Source organism: Monodelphis domestica, chromosome 5 (assembly GCF_027887165.1).
Source record: "Monodelphis domestica isolate mMonDom1 chromosome 5, mMonDom1.pri, whole genome shotgun sequence".
Lineage (NCBI taxonomy): Eukaryota > Metazoa > Chordata > Mammalia > Didelphimorphia > Didelphidae > Monodelphis > Monodelphis domestica.
This window is the reverse complement of record NC_077231.1, coordinates 80,207,888-80,229,615: the sequence shown is the minus strand read 5'-3', so window position 1 is coordinate 80,229,615 and position 21,728 is coordinate 80,207,888. Positions and strand designations below refer to the sequence as shown.

General features: G+C 41.5%; 1 protein-coding gene across 3 annotated transcripts in view; it reads right to left on the bottom strand.

Annotated features, from left to right (window-relative positions):
* Positions 1-21,728, bottom strand: part of ELK3 (ETS transcription factor ELK3) — a 90,822-nt gene that overhangs the window by 27,559 nt on the left and 41,535 nt on the right. For all 3 annotated transcript variants that reach the window (XM_001364421.4, XM_056798674.1, XM_056798673.1), the window contains exon 2: positions 9,163-9,371. In XM_001364421.4, coding sequence (XP_001364458.2) covers positions 9,163-9,369 — 207 coding nt within the window. In that variant the 5' untranslated portion in view covers positions 9,370-9,371. The remainder of the gene's footprint in view (positions 1-9,162; positions 9,372-21,728) is intronic.

The following is a 21,728-nucleotide window of genomic DNA, read 5'->3' as shown; positions in this document are numbered from 1 at the left end:
TTGGCTACTGTTTGATTACTTCATTCATTTACTGGATGTTATAGTGTATGCAAGAGGTTAGAAAGCTCAATGAATTTAATTGTATGTAGAAAATGGACTCATTTATTTTCAGAGAAGGAAAGGAAAAGCAAATACCAGAAGTAGTCCTCAGTTCTGCAGAGCACTCAAAGACCTTAGTTATGTTATCACTGACCAAAAAAGAAAGAATACAATCTGCTAACTGAATAAGGTAAATCAATGAATGACACTTGGGCTCTATTCCTCACATCAGCACTACTCTTGCATGTTCCAAGGTCCTACCCAGCTCTGACATCCTGGTTTCTAAGGCTCCTTCTAGTCTTTCTTTTTTTAATATACCCTTACGTTCCATCTTAGAATCAACACTGTGTATTGGTTCTAAAGCAGAAGAGCCTTACAGACTAAGCAATGGGAGTTAAGGGACTTGTCCAGGGTCACACAGGAAGGAAAGTGCCTGAGGCCAGATTTGAACCCAAGACCTCCCATCTCTGGGACTGGCTCTCAAACCCCTGAGCCACCCAGCTGCCTGCTTCTTTCTAGTCTTGCCACTCACTCCATATCCCTAAGTCTTACCTAGCATTGACAGTCTGTATTCTAAGATCCCTTCCAGCCCTGACATTCTATGTTCTAAGGCCCTTTTAAATGGTGACATACCAGATGCCAAAGTCTCTGCCTCTTATGATCTTCTTTGTTCTAAGGGTCCTGCTAATTCCCACATTACATGTGGGCATAGGTTAAGGTTTCCTCTAGCCCAGGCTCTCTAGAGCCCTACATCCTCTACTCTAGTGCTGTTGCTAAGTGATGAGCTGTACTGTCCCAGGCCTGCAAAGACAATAATGAAATACTGCCTGTCCTCTAGGAGTTTACATTCTGTTAGGGAGGTGACATGTACAGAAGCACATACAAAACAAATGCAAGAAAAATTTGCAAGAAGTGAGCCCTAGCAGCTGAGGTGGGATGGTGGAAATCCATAAAGATTAATCATGAAAGAGCAGAAATCAGGAAAAGTTTTTTGTAGAAGATGCTTGGGCTGGATTTAACAGGAACACAGGGATTTTAAAAGGACAGGTGAGGAGGGAGTGCATTCCAGGCAATGCAAAGGCCAGATATAGATAGAAGACAGGTGAAGAATTGCAAGGTAGCCACCTTGGCCAAACCTCAGAGTGGAGGGGACTGAAATAGAAGAAGAATAGGAAGAGATAAAGATAAGACAGCCTGAGGCCACCTAGTCCAGATCTCTGATTTTATATGTAAGGAAATTACAACCTAGAAAGGCTTGATGTCTTATCCAGGGTCATCTAGCTGGTAAGTGTCTAAAGTGGGATTCGAGTCCAGGTCTTCTTGGCTCCAAGCCTAGCCCAGTCACCCCCTCCATACTGCTTTGCAAAGTCTCAGAGTTATTACACTGTGGAGAGCCAGGATTCTATGGCTAATGCTCTTTCCATCAAACCAAATTGAGAATGATAATCAAAAACAAGCAAGCATCACTGGATCACAGGATTTAGAGGCAGAAAGGACTATACAGCTCATTTATTCCAAACCTTATTTTACAGGTGAGAAAATGAGCTCTAACGTTCTGTAGCTTATAGAGCATGTATGGTCCCTTATAACTTTCATTTTTACTGTTTTGGGGTTCCATATTATGTCCCGTACAACTCCCTGAGTTCAAAACATATCCCTTCTCCTGTCTCATAACAAAGATTTTAAAAAGAAAGTAAAAACAGCAGTCAAACAAAACCAATCCTAAGAAAGAGACAGGATTAAAATCCCATTAACCCCTCTGGTCGTAACAGGAATAGGTTCCCTCACAGAAGCTGATACTATCTGGAAGGAATCCCAGTGATCTTGTTTTTTTACATAGGAAGTTTCCTCCCAGGAGCCCTGGGAATAGGTAGTACAAATATTATCATCCCCATTGTATAGATGAAGAAACCAAAGGTCAGAGTGATGGGTAGACTACATGATTAAAACCCAGAACTTCCTATTTCAAATTCAAAACACAACCTGGCTTAGCAGAATCTATTGCCCAGTGAAAAAACAAACAAATAGATAGAGAAATAGACAGATGGAGAGATGGATGGAGAGAGAGGAAGAGAGAGAGAGAGAGAGCGAGGAGGGGGGGAGAGAGAGAGAGAGAGAAGGAGAGAGAGAGAGATTAGAAATTATTGTCTATCATATAATGGGTGGGCAATGGATAGAGCATCAGTCCTAGAGTCTGGTCTCAGGCATTTCCTAGTTGTGTGACCTGGGGAAATCATGCAATCCCTATTTGCCTCAGTTTTCTCATTTGTACAATGAGCTGGAAAAGGAAATGGCAAACCACTGAAGTATCTTTGCCAAGAAGATGCCAAATGGGGTCACAGAGTCAGATATGACTGAAATGACTGAACAATAACAACATGTAATTGGCAGTGTAGTGGAATGGATCCAGTGATGGTCTAGAAGCCAGAAGATTTGGTTCTGAGACCTACTGATTGTGTTACTCTGGGCAAGTCACTTCCCTTGTCAGTAATCTAGGCAATTCTCTTAGCCCAGAAGTTGCAAAGTATGAAGAGAGAAGCCTGAGTTTCCTTCCCGGTGAAATTACAGGTCATTTTTTTTAATGCTCAGTGCCTTGAGGATTCAAAGCAATTCTTGCCATCAAGGAGCTGTAATAAACCTTTCTACTTCAGCTGAGTCAAAGACTTGTGAGGGAGAGGTGTTTTCCATGGCCCTTTCAATGCATAAATGAGGCACGAAGACCTTTTGCCTCTGCCAGCTTCTCTGTTCCTTAATTAACTTGAATACTCTGCAAAGGATTCCGATTTGGGTTAGTTATATGTCAGCTGTCTTACTAATCCCTAGATAGGGCTCATGCACGTTATAAATTCAGGATGGAAAATACATTGGGGGCATATGGTGGGGCAAGAGGCCTTGATGAGTGAAGGAAGAGAAGAGAGGAGATGGGAGGGGAAGGGAGAGGGTAGTAGGTGAGATTGCAGAGAATGGGTGGGATTGGAGAAGGACTGGGAGAGGGGATGAGGTGAGACTAAAGACTGATATTAGAGGGGGTGGGTTTAAGACAGGAGAAGAGGGAGTGGGATTGGAGGGGATGAGATGAGACTGGAGAAGAGGAAATGGGATGATGGGATAGGCCAGGGATTAGAGGGGATGAGATGAGATCAGAGGGGACAGGGTAAGGTGGGACAGTAGGTGGCAAAATGAGATGATTAAGCTATCTATCAGTTTGCCTTCATGTCTAACAGCAAACTTCAACAAATGAACCTCTCCATTTTTCTGGCCAATAAAAGTCCAGGAGCAAGAAAATCTCTCCTGGCAAAGCAGGCATCTGTTGCTAGCTCCAGGCAGTGGTATGATGTAAGTGTTCATTTGGCCAGCTGGTTCAAGCTTTGGCAGCTGAGCATGTAATATGGAGATATCCTCATAAACACGAGTTTTATGGCTGATGCTAAGTCTACAAGCCCCATTCTGGTCTCTAAGCAACAAGCCTAGTTTGGGGGAATGTGGGATGCCAGAAAAAAAAATCACAGACTGATAGGGGTAAAAGAGACCTCCTAACATAGGATGCTGGAGCTCAGAAGACAGACTAGAAGGAGCCTTGGAATATGGAATGGCAAGGATTAGAGGGACCTTGGAATACAGACTATTAAATCTGGAAAGAGCCCTGTTGCTATTGCTGAGTTGTTTCAGTTGTGTCCGACTTTTCGTGACCCCATTTAAGGTTTTCTTGGCAGAGATACTGGAGTGATTTGCCATTTTCTTCTCCAGCTCATTTTCCAGGCACTGAGGCAAACAGAGATAATTGACTTGCCCAGGGTCATGCATCGATTAATGTCTGAGCCCAGATTTGTCCTCAGGAAGATAAATCTTGCTGATTCCAGTATTCAATCCACAGTGCTACCTACCTGCTTTAGAACAGAATCTGAAGAAGATCTTAGCACAGAATGGAAGGATGCAGGGAACTTAGAATGTCAGAGATGAAAGGGCCCTTAAAACAAATGAGATGAGATTTATAAAGGGCTTAACATAATGCCTGGCACATAGGAGGCATTTAATAAATGCTTCTTCCCTCTGTGAGAATTTATTTTTCATACATGATGTTAATTTCTATTTAAGTCTGTATCAGCAAGAATCTGTACATTCCTACATTTGGGTTCTCTGGACCTGAGATTCTGCTTTTTACATTTTCTTTATCTTAGGAATTCCAATGAATGTCTTCCTTTTAACAAAGTTTATTTACTAGAAAAGTGAGGCAGGGATTTCTTTTCCTGCCTGCATGAACTTCATCACAAGTGGATGGATGGGGTGGCTATTTTGATGGACCACTGCCTAATTAGCTATAAACCAATTAGAGGTGCCTTGGGACATTCAAGGAATGAGCTCCTCAGACTCTATTTATAGGTTTGCCTGATAGAGTTTGGGGATTTCTGGTTGTTCAAGGGGGCCACAGACCTATCACTTTATTGCTTGTAATACTGGACTCAATCAATAAACTGATATTCGTACCCAAAATCAGTCTCTCAGAATCATTTTAATCATAGCACTTTTCCCTTACAATGTGAAATGTCAGAGGCCCGAAAGGATTTTAAACACAAAATGAATGAATGAATGGACAGTTCCTGCTCTCAAGGAGCTCATAGTCTAACTGGGAGAGGGGGGTTTGGTTGTGGCAATGATATGGAGAATGTAGCAGGAAAACAACTGGAAAGGATTAGTGGTCCTCCATCTTACTGGAAGCCCTGTAGCTGGTAATTCCCTGCTCATCAAACCAACGTCACCAACCATGTCTTCCCTTCAGCGGGAGAGGCTCAGGTCCAAGGCTGTTAAGAGAGGTGACCTAGGCTCAAGGATCAGAAGGAAATTGGGGTTCCAGAAACCCTCTAATGGGGGTAAGAATGAGAGGGGATTTCAACATGCAGCCAGGAGAATGAAAGGAAATTGGCAAGGAAGGTGGGGGAAACAGGAAATCCCAGTGAGATTTGGCCCCTTCATCTCTCCAGAACTTTGTTTCTTTTCCTGTAAAATGATCAGTTGGACTTAATGACATCCAAGAGCTCTTTCTGACCTAAAACAATGAATCTCAGATTTTGATGAGTGGTAAACTTGTCAGCAGTTTGGTGAAGTCTATTGATCCCTTTTCAGAAGAATGTTTTAAAATGCATAAAACAAAATACATAGGATTATAAAGGAAGCCAACTGTATTGAAGAACAAGCATAAAAAATGTTTATCTTAGTTTACACACTTCAGGTTAATTATTATTATATATATTAATATATAATATATTAATAATAAATAAATAAATAATAAAAATAAATAAAAATAATAATATAATTAATATAATAATAATAATAATAATCAGGTTAAACCTCTAATTCAGGTTAGGAGCCCTTGGACTAGACAGTCAGGACTCTTCCACCTCTAGATTTATGGTCCTATGATCTTCTCATGTGAAAGGACCTGATCAAGATAATCAAAATTTTCCAGGGGCAGCTAAGACCATGATCTGTTTCTGCCCTCTACTAACCAATATATGCTAAAAGGCAGAAGAAACACACGTCACTGGGCCCCTCCATTACTGTCCAAACCCTTGCAGCTGCTACAATAGGAATAGAAATTCCTGGGCGTAGTGGGTGTGGAGCAGCCAAGCCCAGGGAGAGTCAGTGAGTAGAATTAGTTACTTCAGCCCCTTGGAAGGAGCCCAAGGCAGATACCTCTGCCGCAGAATTTTATAGCGAATACCATTATTCTCTGATCACAGAGGCATCTCTTCCTTCCTTCTCTGTTTTCACAATAAATTGTGTTGTTGGTTAAAAATTTATTTTTCCAAGTTAAATAATTATACTTAGTCCAGGCTTCATGACACAGGCACTCCATCAAAGGTATGTATTATTAATACTAACGTTCTCCTGTCACAATTGCCCACTTAATTTTAAATGAATTATCCAATTAAGTTAGGAAGGGAAGCTTTCTACTTTCCAGGAAAATGCCCAGTCAGTGACTTTACCTCAATCGTTGTCCTCATATATCACTAATTAACTAAAAAATTGTTACATGAGGCCTTTGCTTGGTGACATGAGTGATGGTTTTGTTTTAAATGTAGCAAGAGAGGGCTTTTGTTCCATCTTTAACTCTCGCTGGGGAAAGAAGCAGCCAAACCTTTCAGCCTGAGTTTGTGCTCAACACATCACCACAGAAAAGGGAGAATACCAGCCCCAGATGTGAGGAAACACATTTCCCATCTTTCCTTAGAGAGGTGAAAGACTAGAGGTACAGAATGTGGCATACACAACTAGATGAAGTCACTATGGGCTTTCTTAATTACTTAATTGCCAGGGGTGAGGAATGAATCTGGAAATTATTTTGATATAAAAAAGTGGATGGGAGGGAGGAAGGAAGGGAGGGAAGAAATGAAAGAAGAAAGGAGGAAAGAAGGGAGAGAGGGAGGGAAGGATGGAGGGAATGAGGGAGGAAGGAAGGGAGGGAAGAAATGAGGGAGGAAGGGAGGAAATAAGGAGGAAGTGAGGAAGGAAATGAGGGAGGAAGGGATGGAGGGAGGAGGGAAGGGGAGGAAATCTGTTATTCATATACACAGGATTCATTAGATGGAGTTCTTTGTGAAGAACCAAAAGAAGTCTATCATCATCACTGGATGGAAGAGTATGTGGCAATGAGTAAGGCGTAAAAAAAATTAGAAGTTGAAGGAGAGCTTTAATCCTCTTTCAAAATCAATTAAGACATGGGGCAGCTAAGGATAAAGTACCAGGCCTGGAGACTAGAAGATCCTGGGTTCAAATTTGACCTTAGATACTTCCTTAGCTGGGCAAGTCACTTAACCCCAGTTGCCTATCCGGTACCACTCTTCTGCCTTAGAACTGTTATTTGGTATCAGTTCTAGGACAGAAGGCAAGGTTTGGGTTTTTTTTTAAGGTTAGCAAGATAGGAATGAAGCATATTGTGAAGGCCTTTCAAAGTCAAACAGAGCATTTTATATTTAATCCTGAAGGTAACAGGAATCCATGTGTACTGAAACAAGGGTGACATAATCAGAGCTGTCCTTTGGGAAGATCACTTTGGTGGCTGAATGGCGGATGGACTGGGGTAGGGACAGACTTGAGGCAAGCAGACTCACCAACAGCTACTGCAACAGTCCAGGCATGAAGTGATGAGGATCTGCACCAGGGAGGTGGCAGTGTTGCAAGAGGGTTAGGCAGTATAAAGGAGAGATATGAAGAAGGTAAAAATAAAGACATCTCTCTGGCAGCCAGTGTAAAGTAGCAGCTGGATTTTCCTGAATACCTTTGGTGTTCCAAAGCCATTTTATTAAGCAAATTAATATTAAATGAATAAATGTTTCCAAATGAATAACTTCCACTATGGGAAAAGTTTCTTCTTCATGAATTGACTTAGGAAGAAGTGACAAACTGGCTGAATTCACTAAATATAGATTCAGAGCTAATATTGAATATTTCCTTAATCCTCTTTCAGAATTAATCAAGACCCAGAGCAGCTAGGTGACTCAATGGGCAGAGGATCAGGCCTGGAGTTGGGAGGGTCTGGGTTCAAATTTAACTTGTCACTTCCTGTGTGACCCTGGGCAAGTCCCTTAGCCCTGTGTGTCTAACCTTGCTTCTCTGTCTTAGACTTGTTACTAAGACAGAAAATAAGTGGTTTTTAAAATTAATCTACACAGCAGCTTATGATGATTACTGATGTCCATTTTTGAGCACAAGAAACTTCCAAATCGCTATTGAGAAGGGAATAAACCTTTATATAGCTCCTTTCATGTGATGAGGCAGCTAGGTGGCAATCTAGGTAGAGCATGGGGCTTGGAGTCAGGAAGACCCAAGTTTAAATTTCATCTCAGCTGTTTACTAGCTATATGATCCAGGGAATGCCACTTAACATCTGTCTGCCTCTGTTTTCACCTATCATTGTGGGGTAGTAGACTGAGATAGTATTGAGAACTTTGCAAACTGGGGGCAGCGGGGTGGCACAGTGGATAGAGGGCCAGGCCTGGAGTGAGGAGGACCTGGGTTCAAATCTGACTGCAGATACTTCCTAGCTGTGTGACCTGGGCAAGTCACTTAACCCCAGTTGCCTCACTCTTGCTCTTCTGTCTTAGTGCTGTTCCTGAGGCAAAAAAGTCAGGGTTTGCGGTGAGGGAGCATAGGGAAAAAACTTCTTAAGCCTTAAAGCCCTATATAAACGTGTTATTATTATCATTCTTCTTCTTCTGAAGTATAGCTCTGACTATTTCAGTCTCCTGCTCAAGAAGCCCCATTGGAATCCCTCTTGCCTCTAGGATCAAATGCAACAAATTCCTCTTGGCATTTAAAGCCCTTTGTAATATGGTTCCAGGCCAGCCTTCCAGATTTATTAGATATTAATCACCTTAACTCATGGCATAGCTAAGCTGTTCCTCAGACCCCAGATTCTATCCCCAAGCCTTCAGCCAGGTGATACCCATCAGTAGAATGCATGCCATCCTCATTTCCCCCTCTCAAAACCCATAATACCCTTCAAAAATCAGTCCAAGTCCTACTTTCACAGATGTGTTTCCAGATGTGCCCTGTCAATGCCTCTCCTTACCCCATGACTCTATGGGTGTGTAGCTTATCTATTTCATATATATTTCTCCAGTGCTTAGCACATGCCTGGCACATAATAGGCACTCTAATACTTACTGACTGGCTGATTTTATAATAATTGTATGTATATGTGTTGTCTACTCCTATGGAATATAAATTCCTGAAGAGCAGGGATTTATCCCCTTTCTGGCTTCATAGAAGAGTGCCCAGCACATAGTAGGTGCTTGCTAAATGCTTAGTGATTAACAAGTTGATTAGAAACTCCCTTTATCAGTATAGACAAGGAAAGCAGCAACTGTTTGGTAACTTATAGTATTAGAGAACTGCTTGGAGGATTTGGAGGTGAAGTGGTTTGCCCAAGGAACACAACCAGTCCATCCCAGACAAGACTAGAATCCTTGTCTTGCTAATTCCTCTCATTCTTGACTAACAAACTCAGTGGTGTTTTACTGTCCTGAACAAGCTCAGCTTATTGCTTTGTTCAACTCCATGAGAAAGTAGCCATCTCTCCCCTCTACTCTGGCTGGTCTCTATCAAAGTCAAGGGCTTATTTACCTTATCATAGTAGTATCGTAGGGCACGACTTAGCTTGTCGTAGTTCATGTTTGTCTTGTTCTTGCGTAGCCCCCACAGTTTGGCCACCTCTTCTGCCTTGAGGAGTTTGAATTCACCATCATTGGATGTCCAACAGATTAAGTGCTCGTGCTTCTGGTCCAGCAGCAACTGCAACAGGAACTGCCACAGTGTGATTGCACTCTCCATACCTGAAGGAACAGCAAGTAGGCAAAGGTCAACAGTAGCCAGCCAGCATTTGCATCCCATTCTCTGCCTAATCAAGGGAATTTCAAAAGCAACTATTGCTAGCATCATACCAGGGATGATCAATGGAAAACCAGGGGAATGTTTTGTTTTGCTTTTTTGTTTTTGTTTGCAAGTTGCTTAACCTCTGTTTGCCTCAGTTTCCCAACTGAGAAATCTGAAAAACAAGAAATGAGCTTCAAAGACTTTTTGTTGCTTCTATCTTATTCAGGAAACTTTTCCTGATTCCTTCCTTAATTCTAGTGACTTCACTCTGTTGATTGTTTCCAATTTATCTTGTAGATATTATTTGTATATAGTTTACATGTTGTCTCCCTTATTAGATTATGAGCTCCTTGAGGGCAAGGACTGTCTTTTGCCTTTTTATTCGTATCTCCAATGCTTAGCACAGTACCTGCCACTTGGTAGGCACTTAATAAATGTTAATTAATTGAATGGTTACCCTTTAGGATAAAATATAAACTTCTTTTTTGGCACTTAAAGACCTCCACAATTGAGTTCTAGATGATTTTTCAACACTTCTATCCTTTACTTATTCTTTTATGCACTCTTTCTTCCAGACAAAACTGGCCTAGTTGATATAGGTAGTCACAAGAATATTATCTCCATTTTACAGACAAGAAAACCAAGGTGAAGGTAAAAAACAAAAAGTAAGGGTTAAAAAAAAAAGGGGGAGGGGGCAGCTGGGTAGCTCAGTGAATTGAGAGCTAGCCCTAGAGACGGGAGGTCCTAGGTTCAAATCTGGCCTCAGACACTTCCCAGCTGTGTGACCCTGGGCAAGTCACTTGACCCCCATTGCCTACCCTTACCACTCTTCTGCCTTGGAGCCAATACACAGTATTGACTCCAAGACGGAAGGTAAGGGTTTAAAAAAAAGGGGGGGGGGAGGGGGGATGTGATTGGCAGCATGGCCACAAAAAGAACACAATAACGAAGTGGGAAAAGCCCTAGACTTAAGCTGCAGTTGACTTGAGTTCAAATCCCATTTTGTAGTGAAGCTATGACCTATTCACTCATTGTCTCTTACTCTCAGTTTCCTCATTTGCGAAAATGGAAAAAGTGGGATTTCAACTCATGCCCTATGACTCTGGAGCCCTCTCCACCACACCAGAAATGAGATAAAGGACTTTGTGAACTTTTTACAAAGTTTTTTAAAGAGCTGGACCAATGTCAGGGAGTAATTAGCCATGTGGTTTTAGTTCTCCAGTATCTTTGCCAAGAAAACCCCAAATGAGGTCACAAAGTCAGGCACAATGTAAACAACTGAGCAACAACAACAAAACTGAATTCTAGCCCAGTGCTGCGCCACTCCCGGCTTTAGTGTGCCCAGCCTAGATTGAGACAGAGCAGATAGTGATGACGTGTGGGTTAGTACATGACACAGCTGCCCTGGGAACCCAGAAAGGCAGGCTCATGGTTCCCTTCCCTCCCCATGCCACGCCATGCCACGCCACACCACACTTTGGAAGCCTACTCCTCTGATTAAGATCCCAATCTGATGACAAAGAGTAACTAACATCTTCTCCACCTGACATGACTCACTGGTTCTGGTTTCTTCTGTCTGGGGCAGGTGGATTTGATTTTTCCTTTCCTTGAGATTATGTAATCTACTCCTTTACTCAAAATACATGCATGGGCATCTCCCATGATCCTCCAACCACATACATCTTCAGTATTTGAGTTCCCTTTCACACATATGACTGGTGAGCCTGAACTAATAATTACTGATTTCAGAGAGAGTGTGAGACATCTGTTCAGGGACACAGGAGACACCTGAGTTCCAATCCTGCATGACCCAAAGTCAGTCACTGAATTTCTCTCAATTTTACCTTCTTCATCTGTAAATTAAGGGTAACGGTAACTCTGGTGCCTGCTGCTTGGGGTTGTTAGGAAAATCAAATGAGCTAAACACAAAGCTTCTGGAAAAGCCTTCAGTCTATACAGAAAGGCCAATTATCTTGATTTTCCAGTGAGTTTACAAAATGAAAGATGAGAATCTAACAACTTCCTCCCACCTTTTTTTATCAGACATAGAACAGAAATGTTGAATGGGATAGCAAGACTAAGATGTGAGCAACAAGGGGAGCTAGGTAGGTAGTGCAGGGGAGAGAATGCCACATCTGTCAGAAAGATCTGCGTTCAAATCCAGCCTCACACACTTACTGGCTGTGTGGCCCGGGGCAAGTCACTAAACACTATTTGCCTCAGTTGTCCCATCTATAAAATGAGCCAGAGAAGAAAATGGCAAACTATTGCAGTGTCTTTGCCAAGAAAGCCACAAACGGGGTCACAAAGAGTCAGACAACTAAACAACAAAAACCACAAAAACAAAAGATGGAAGTGTCAATGTGGTATCATGGAAAGAGTGATGAGTCTGGACTTGGATGGTCTGAGTTCTAATCCTGTCTCTGCCACCTACTACCTATGACTTCTGGGACCCAATCTCTTCATCTATAAAATAAGAGGCTTAGAATCAAGTGTCTCTAAGGTTTCTTCTTCTGATCTTCTTTGCCCCTGCAATATCATGGATCATAGATTCACTGCTGTAAAAGATTTTTGTAAGACTTTTAAATAAATATGTAATTTTTTATTTGTAAGATATAAATATTGTTGGTAAAAATGTAAAATTCTTATCATAGAGAAGTAACCTGAGGTCCAGAATGGTTAAGCAACTTATCCAGAGTTTCACAAGGTATAAATAGAAGAAGCAAGATTTGAACCTAGGTCCTCTGACTCCAGAGCAAGTATACTTTCTACTATATTATGCCATTTCACTTAGTTTAATGCCATGAATGATGAAGTTCCAGAAGGGAGTTGGGAAAGGATTAGGATGGCAGGAAAGACAGTGAAATCTTCTGTTAAACCTCTCTCTGGGCTATCTCGTCCTTATCTGTCATGTGCCTCTGGTATAGATGTGGGTCAGTGATACCAGCCAGAGAGGAAGAGGGATAGAAAAGGAAGTATTTGACATGAGGGCCCAGTGGCTGCCTATAACAGCATCCCAACTTTAAAACTACCAGGGAAAAGAATACACAGATTTATGGAGGGTAATGCAAATAATATGGAGAGTTTCCTTAGGACTCCTGAATCTTCTTCTAACTAAGCTATTACCTCACCGACTGAGTCTGAGAAACTGTCCTCTGCGTGACACTCTGTTCTTTTCTTTGTCTTCCTCTCAGGTCTGACCTCTCTCACTCTTACCTCCCCACCCATCATGAAGGTTCAACAACCAAAACCTATTACCAAGATGGACAGTTAAGATACCTGCTGAGTTCCCTTAACCAAGCAGCTAGGTAGTGCAGTGGAAGAGTGCTGGGCCTGAGGCTGGGGAGACCTGGGTTCCAATCTGGCCTCAGACACTTTCCAGCTATCTGACTCTGGGCAAGCCACTTAACCCTGTTTACCTTGCCCTTGCTACTCTTCTGTCTTAGAATTGATACTTAGTAGGCAGATATAGTACAGTATACAGATATATTTTGCATACATAAATAGTATAATTTAGTATGTAGAGACATACTTAGTACACAGATATACTTAGTACACAGATATTCTTAGTATACAGATGTAGTATAATATAATTTAGCATATATAGTATATACAGATACACTGAGTATACATGTATAGAGATACTTAGTATTGATTTTAGGAGAGAAGGTAAGAGTTTACAAAAACAAAATAAATTACTTTGACTTACTACTCCCTGTGTGACTGGGCAAATTAGAGCACCTCTATAGGCCTCAGTTTCCCCAACTGTAATAATAGGCTGCTGAGTATATGCCAAGATATTTATAGGAAAGGTTTTGAGGGAACAAAATAACTGGAATGAAAAGGGGGCTCCCAACAATGGGGTAATGGTTCAACACACTGTGGGCCGAGAACATCATGGAATGATAACCCAGAAACTAGAGACCTGAGCAGACATTTATTCTAATCTTTATAGATGGCAAAAATGGGGCTCAGCCTAGTTAGGTAAGTGCCCTGCCGAAGTTCACAAAGTGAGTGGTGATAGAGTTAACACTCTAACCTGTCCTTGACTCCAAATTCAAATACTCTTTTTTTTTTTAAATTTTTAAACATTATTTTATTTGGTCGTTTCCATACATTATTCACTGGAAACAAGGATCATTTTCTTTTCCTCCTCTCCCCCCCTCCCACCACCTTTCCCTCTCCCATAGCCGAGGCACAATTCCACTGGTTATCACATGTGTTCTTGACTCAAACCCATTTCCCTGTTGTTGGTATTTGCATTAGAGTGTTCATTTAGAGTCTCTCCTCAGTCATATCCCCTCCAACCCTGTAGTCAAGCAGTTGCTTTTCATCGGTGTTTTTACTCCCACAGTTTATCCTCTGCTTGTGGATAGTATTTTTTAGATCCCTGCAGATTGTTCAGGGACATTGCATTGACCCTAATGGAAAAGTCCATCACCTTTGATTGTACCACAATGTATCAGTCTCTGTGTACAATGTTTTCCTGGTTCTGCTCCTTTCGCTCTGCATCACTTCCTGGAGGTCGTTCCAGTCTCCATGGAGCTTCTCTACTTTATTATTCCTTTGAGCACAATAGTATTCCATCACCAACAGATACCACAATTTGCTCAGCCATTCCCCAATTGATGGGCATCCCCTCGTTTTCCAGTTTTTGGCCACCACAAAGCGCAGCTATGAATATTCTTGTACAAGTCTTTTTGTCCATTATCTCTTTGGGGTACAAACCCAGCAGTGCCATGGCTGGATCCAAGGGCAAACAATCTTTTATCGCCCTTTGGGCATAGTTCCAAATTGCTCTCCAGAATGGTTGGATCAATTCACAGCTCCACCAGCAATGAATTAGTCAAACTCAAATACTCTTGTTCCATAAGAAATTACAAATATAAAGTTGACTGGCAGAGAAACATGGGAAGGTTTTTATCAGTGGATACAGACTAAAGGAAGCAGAGCCACAATAATACACCTGATAACCAACAACGTAATGAAAACATTAAAAGCCAAACTCCAACGTACTTGCAATAATCACATTCTATCTAAAGAAGAGATGAGGAAGCATACTTCCCCTCTCTCCATAGAGAAGGGGGGGCAGGGTTAAAGGTACAGAATGTTGCATATCCTGTCGGACTGTATCATTTGGTTTTGTTTCTGTTTTCGGTTGATACAAAGGAAGGTTTGGCAGGAGAGGAAATGATTGGTGTACACACAAGAGGCAACAAAGAAAAAAAATGTGAAAACAGGATGATATGGTTCAATCAATTGACTTCTGAGGTCTCTGCCAGCTTCAATCTATACTGCCTGCCCACAATGGCTCCATGTACTTTGGAGCAAATATTTTGCATAGGACCAGAGAACACTCAGGTGTGTCATTAATGCTTCCAAGGAATGCTTTCCCTTCTCTCCTTTGTGATCAAGTGGGTCCTAGCTTCCTATGCTCTCCTGGGCACAGCACAGGCTCACACCTGGTTTTGGAGTCAGAGGACACGGGTACAAATCCTGTCTCTGACACTTATTAACTATGTGACTTTGGCCAAGTGACTTCCCCACCCTGGGCCTTAGTTTCCTCATCTGTAAAATGAGGGAGAGTGGACTAGTTAGTCCCTGAAGTCTCTTGTAGCTCTACAGCTGTGATCCTCTGACTCACTCCAATGCAGCTGGGCAGTGTGCTATACTGACCTTTTAGGAGGAACAAAAGCAGTCTCGCCTGTGTGAATCCAGACCCTACCTCTATGGACCTCAGTTTCCTCACTTGTAAAATGAACCAATCTATCGAGAACCAAAGATTCTTAACCTATAATTATAAATTATCAAATATTTTATTATTAATGTTTACATTATTAACTATTTAAAATAATTATCTCAATATAATTGTTTCCCAGTGTAATCATGTCTTTTGTTCTTTTAAAAACCCTAATTCTGCAGTGTCCCAAGAGTCAATGCTCACAAAAATGATAAGAACTCCTGGCCTAAATGGACTGCAGAATTTCTTTCAGCTCCATAGCCCCTGACTTTGCCAGTTGTTCAACAGGAAAACTTCCATTGTGTGCCAAGCACTGGGCTAAGCGAACATGGACTCAGCCAAAGGGGAGACTATATGGAAACAGGTATAGGCAATATATATACAGGGGCGCCCTTCCTTAGAGCCGAGGTCACTCGGCTCAACCAATTTGTGCTCATAGCAAACCAGACTATGAACAGAGATTCTCTCTTTTTCCCTACATCTGCCAAAGGCCCAATTCCCCAACGTCCAGGGTACCCCCATACCCCCATTTCAGGCTTGTGTGACTAAATCGCTCTCTGTCTCTTCTCTCTTCTCTCTCTCTCTCTCTCTCTCTCTCTCTGTCTCTGTCTCTCTTTCTCTCTCTCTTCTGTTGTCGTCTCTCCATCTCTTCTCTGTCTCCTTTGTCTCTTTCTTCTCTCCTCTCTCTGTCTTTTCTCTCCTCTCTCTGTCTCTCTCCAGCCTCATACTCTCCCTCCCTTTCCCTTTCTTCCTGTCCCCCCTCCCTACACACTTTCCCCCTTCTTCCCTTCTTCCCTTCTCTCCTTCTTTCCCTGTTCTCTCCTCCCCCGTTTCTGTTTTCTCCCGCCACGCCTGCCCCCTTCCTCTCCCTTTCTTTATCTGTTCTTCTCTTCCCTGCACTCCCACTCTTGTCTCCCTCTGGCTCACTCCCCTCCCTCCTCTTCCTTCCTCTCTCCTTTGGTGTAGATCAGAGAATCACTCTTCAGCCTGTGCTGTGCTGTGCCTACCACAAGATGGCACAAGGCAACTTACTATAGAGGGAGGGTGGCCTGAATACCAATCTCCAGTCTAGACTGAATTGTCTCAGCTTTTCCTATTCATAGAACCAGAGTTACAGACCTAGAAAGACTTAGATCACAGACCAAGAGCAGGAAGAGACCTGGGAGATCATCTAGGCCAGCTCTCTCATTTTACAGATGAGGAAACCAAGGCCCAGTGTGACCTGCCTGAGGCCAGCCACAGAAAGAATAAGTAGCAGAGATGCAACATGGCCCAGTAGAAAGTGTCCGATTTGAAGGCAGAGGTGGTTGTTTTTGTTGAGTTGTTTCAGTCTTGTCAGACTTTGCATGATCCCATTTGGAGTTTTCTTGGCAAAGATATTGGAGTGCTTTGCCATTTCCTTCACCAGCTCATCTGACAGAGGAGAAACTAAGGCCAACAAGGTTAGGTGACTTGTCTAGAGTCACCCAGCTAGTAAGTGTCTGAAAACAGATTTGAATTCAGGAAGATGAGTCTTCCTGATTCTAAGTCTGGTGTTTCATCCACTGCACCACTTAGCTAGAGAGGACAATCATACCTTTGATGCTTTCCATCTTTGTGACAACCAAATTTCATCCCGTCTGTGTGCCTCAGTTTCCTTATCTGTAAAATAAGGAAGTTGGACTGGATAATCCCTAAGATGTCTTTCATCTTACTGTTTTTGGCCCTCCATTTCCTCATCTGCAAAACGAGGTTAGTCTAGACAGATTCCCTTGAAAGTCCTTTTGAGCTCTAAATCTATTTGTTTCATCATAGAAAAGATATAGGATGTAGCTCCTGTCATAGGTCCTGGATTCAAATCCCACCTGTGTGAACATCATCTTTTTACATCTTGGTCTCTTTATCTGTAAGACGAGGGAGTAAAAAGGAACTCTGAAGTCCCTTCCAGCTCCCAATTTCTGTATGTTTGGAGCTAAATGGAACTTTAGAATCAAGTCCAACCCTCTCATTTTGTAGATGGGAAAACCAAGGCAAAGAAATGTATCTGCCCAAATTATATGCTACTGTTAGCTTTTCTCTCTGTTCTGCATGCACATATAGATACACATACACATATATGTTGGAGGGTGTCTTCCTTGTAAGAATTTCAGTTCCTTGAGAATAAGGACTCTTTCACTCACAGTTGCATCCCTAGTACCCAACAGAATACCTGGCACAATGCCTGGTGCTGAAGATTATTTAAGAAATTCTTATTCACTTATTGATTGCTCTTGTTAAGAAAGTGACATTCATGGCAGGGGATAACCTCCTTCCTTAAGATTTTATGTTGCAAAAATGAATGAAACCAGCAAACCTAGGGTGTTACACAATGAATGGGGGGAAGGAAGAAATAATACTTTTTCCCCCTAGTATTCCAAAATACAAAGAAAGTACATAGTGGGTGTTGGTGGAGAGTTTATTTTCTATTTATTATATGCTATTTCTAAAATCCACACCTTGATTTCTCATGCCATCTTGTCACTAGGAAGTTGGAGCAGATTTTCTACATTCTCCACCAGAAACTTTGAAATCAGGCAATGGCTCTCATGAACAGAAATCTAGCACTGACTTCTCCGCCATCATATCATAGTTCAATCAGTCACAAAATGTATCAAATACCCAATACGTTCTAGGCAGGAAACAGGAATCGGTTTGTAAAAAAAAGTTATCTAAAAAGAGATATCTAATGAAAAACAATCACCTAATGAAAAAAACAAAACTGTATGCATTATAATAACCAAGTGTGGCTCCAAAGAAGAAATGAGAAAACCCATCTCCCTTCCTTCTTTGCAGAGGGTTATAACACTGCATATACTGTGAGACTCCATTGCTGTATTGATTTTCAAGTCTCTCTCTCTCTCTCTCTCTCTCTCTCTCTCTCTCTCTCTCTCTCTCTCTCTCTCTCTCTCTCTCTCTCTCCCCCTCTTTCCCTCTCTCTCCCTCCCTTCTTCCCCCCCCATGATGGTTTGCTGGGAGAGAGGAATACATTTGGGAAAAAGATTATATAAAAATAAAATAAATTAAAATATAAGAGCAGAAAGGAAGGAAAGAAGGAAGAAAGGGAGGAAAGAGAGGAAAAGCAAAAAGGGAAGAGAGAAAGAAAGAGAAGAGAGGAAGGAAAGGAGAGGGAAGAAGGAAGGAGGGAAAGAAAGAAAAAAAAGGAAAGAAAACATTTTAGATAATCAAAAAAATTCAGAAGGATCTGTATTTGAAACTGAGAATGACCTTCAGAGTGATCTGGTCCAGGCCTTCCATTTTACAGATGAGGAGACCATCTGGAAGCCCAGAAGATAGAAGAGACTTACCCATAATTTCACAGTCAAAAGCAGATCAGGGTTTCAAACTTTAACACTCTCTGCTCCATACCCAGGATTCTACCTACCATTCCATGGCTCTTGCTGCCTCTCTTAAAATCAGGATAATCTAGACTTAGCCAAAAGCACTTTAATATTTTGAAAGCTACTTCAGTTTCTCAGAAGAGAACATTTTCCAAAAAGTCGTTGATGAAACATGTATACGTTTTCTAAAAAAAATTACCCATATCCTAAAATGAATGCGATGGAGTTTTCTTTTTTGTTGTTTTAAATTACTCCTTTGGTGGAGGAACTAAGATTATGTAAAACCATTTTCAAAACAGGTTGTAATTACTGTCACTGATTACTCGTCCAAGATGCTTATGTTCATAAATGTTCCTGCTCTAATATGGATCCCACATTTAAAAAGCTAAGTGATGTTTGTGGGCCATGCACTATTCCTGTGGAAAGGACAAAGGACCTAGATCTGAATAATGCCTCCAGCACCTCTTGGCTTTCCCAGTGTGGGACAAGTCATCTCCTTTTGTTTGGCCTCAGTGCCCTTTATAAAATAAGAAGTCTGAGTCAGACTAACTTGTTGTTCAAAAGCAATACTGGAAATTGCCAAGTTGTTCAGTCTTAAAGTTTTGTTTGTGAAATTCCTCAAAGTCCAGGGTCCAACTAGGGGAAAAAATGAGTTTCTTGGGCAAAATATTGATAACTTCCTGACTAACATCATAGTTTTTCTGTTATGAGTCTAAGGCAGGTCTCTTTCCTTTTGAAAATCTATATTCTCTCAAGGTACATTAGAAGATAATTCAGGGGGCAGCTAAGTGGTTCAGTGAGACATCAAGAGATAGGAGGTCCTGGGTTCAAATTTTATTTCAGACACTCCTTAGCATTGTGACCTTGGGCAAGTCATTTAATCCTCATTGCCTAGGCCTTACCACTCTTCTACCTCAGAACTAAAACAAAGTTTTGATTTTAAGATGAAAGGTGGGGGCAGCTGGGTAGCTCAGTGGATTGAGAGCCAGGACTAGACACGGGAGGTCCTGGGTTCAAATTTGACCTCAGACACTTCCCAGCTGTGTGACCCTGGGAAGTCACTTAACCCTCATTGCCTAGCCCTTACCACTCCTCTCTCTTAAAACCAATTCACAATATTGATTCCAAGACAGAAGGTAAGGGTTTTAAAACAAAACAAAACAAAAAAGATGAAACATAAGGGGGGAAACAAAAGGATATAATTCAGTGAGATCATGGGTAATCTTTATGAGACCAAGGTTTTATGGAGGAAATAAATAAAAGAAAAGCTTTTTATTGAGATATATATTTTATGAATCTAAATATATTTATAAATCTAAGTATAAAAAATATATCTTCCATCTTGAAATCAACAGTATGTATTGGTTCCAATGCAGAAGAGTGGTAAGGGCTGGGCAATGTCGGTTAGGGTTAGACTTTTCAGAATAAAAGAGGAGAAAGAGGGGGGAGATGGTCTTTCAGCTCTAAATCTAGGGTCATAGGATACTTCCTTCTCTAAATAGAGAGTTGGAGGACTCTGAGTATAAAATGTTACATAAGCTGTCAGACATAGTTACTATGTTAATTGGCTTTAATTGTTTTTCTTTGTTACAAGCTATCATTTGGTAGCAAAGTTAATCAGAAAATAAGTATGTTATTAACATCATCAGGAAAGCTTTTCTTTTTTTCCAAAAACAAACAACTCATTCACAAATCAACTCCTTCAAGACTCTGACTGACTTTGATGGTTTCCCTTTTTCTTTCCAAGAGTAGCAGGTCACCACAATGAGAGACACAACATGGCACAAGTTTCAGAGACAGAATATGTGTTCAAGTCCTGCCTCTGACACATCCTGGCTATGTAAGTCCTGGGAAGGCCAATTACCTTCTCTAGATCTCACTTCCCTCCTCTGTAAAATGAGAGATTTGGAAAACCCAAGAGGTTTGATTAATGCATTGGCCCCACCATGATTCCAGGGAAATGATGATTGTCAACATGTCTAATATGTCCAACATGGGGATATAGGGATATCTAAACTCATCTATTCTCTCTCTCTCTCTCTTTCTCTCTCTCTCTCTCTCTCTCTCTCTCTCTCTCTCTCTCTCTCTCTCTATATATATATATATATATATATATATATATATATATATATATATATATATATATATATATATTGCTTGACTGTGTATTTCTTTTTTCAAACCCTTACCTTCCATCTTAGGATCAATACTGTGTATTGGTTACAAGGCAGAAGAGTGGTAAGGGCTAGGCAATGGGGGGTCAAGTGACTTGCCCAGGGTCACACAGTCAGGAAGTGTCTGAGGTCAGATTTGAACCCAGAACCTCCCTTCTCTGGACCTGGCTTTCAATTCACTAAGCCACTCAGCTGCCCTTGACTATATGTATTTCTTACAAGGTTATTACCTTCTTTCTCATCTTCCAAACCTTTTTTCAGCATGGGGGAGAAGGGAACATGGGGGGGGGGGTGGGCTTATTAACTCGAAAATACATACAAAATTAGAAGTTTGAACTCAGAGATTTCTAAGGGCCCTCCCAGCTTTGGTCTACAATTCTGTGGTTGATTCCCCAGGTCAGGTGACACTTTGTTACAGAGAAGGGGCCAATTTGCTTTGGAAGAGAGCATCCTACATTGATAAAATATTTATTGAAATGAAAATGAAAATCAATGAACAAGTCCAGTTCAAAAAACAAATCATACATCATAAGAATACTGTAGTCTATTTGTAATCATAAACATGCATCTCCACATAAGCCATTCTTTGAAAATATCAGACTGAAGTTTTATTGGACAGTTAAGGGAACAAGAGCAAGATAGATCAAAGCCTCTAAGTGGTCACCAAGCATCCCAGTACTAAGTCTGTAACTCATTATCGTCACATGGGTTAACCACATCCACCTCCCTCATATATCACCATGCCCATGAAAGAGATTTAGAAGGGCTGGCCAGGGAAAACGCTCACTTAACTAACTGTCTTAAGACGGGAACCATTTCTTGCGTGACCAGGGCAGCTGTAAAAGCTTCAGGCTGCCTCTGGCTCCCTTAGCTCCCCCCAACCAGGGCCCCCAGACTTAAAGGGAAGCCCATGTTTTGCAGACCCTTGAAACAGATGGGTTGCCCCTTTCCGGACACCCTAGGGCTAGCGATTTGGCTGGACCACTCTCTGTTATTGTTTTTGTTCATGGTGTTGGCTCATTTGTGAGTCGAGTACTGTCCCCAAAG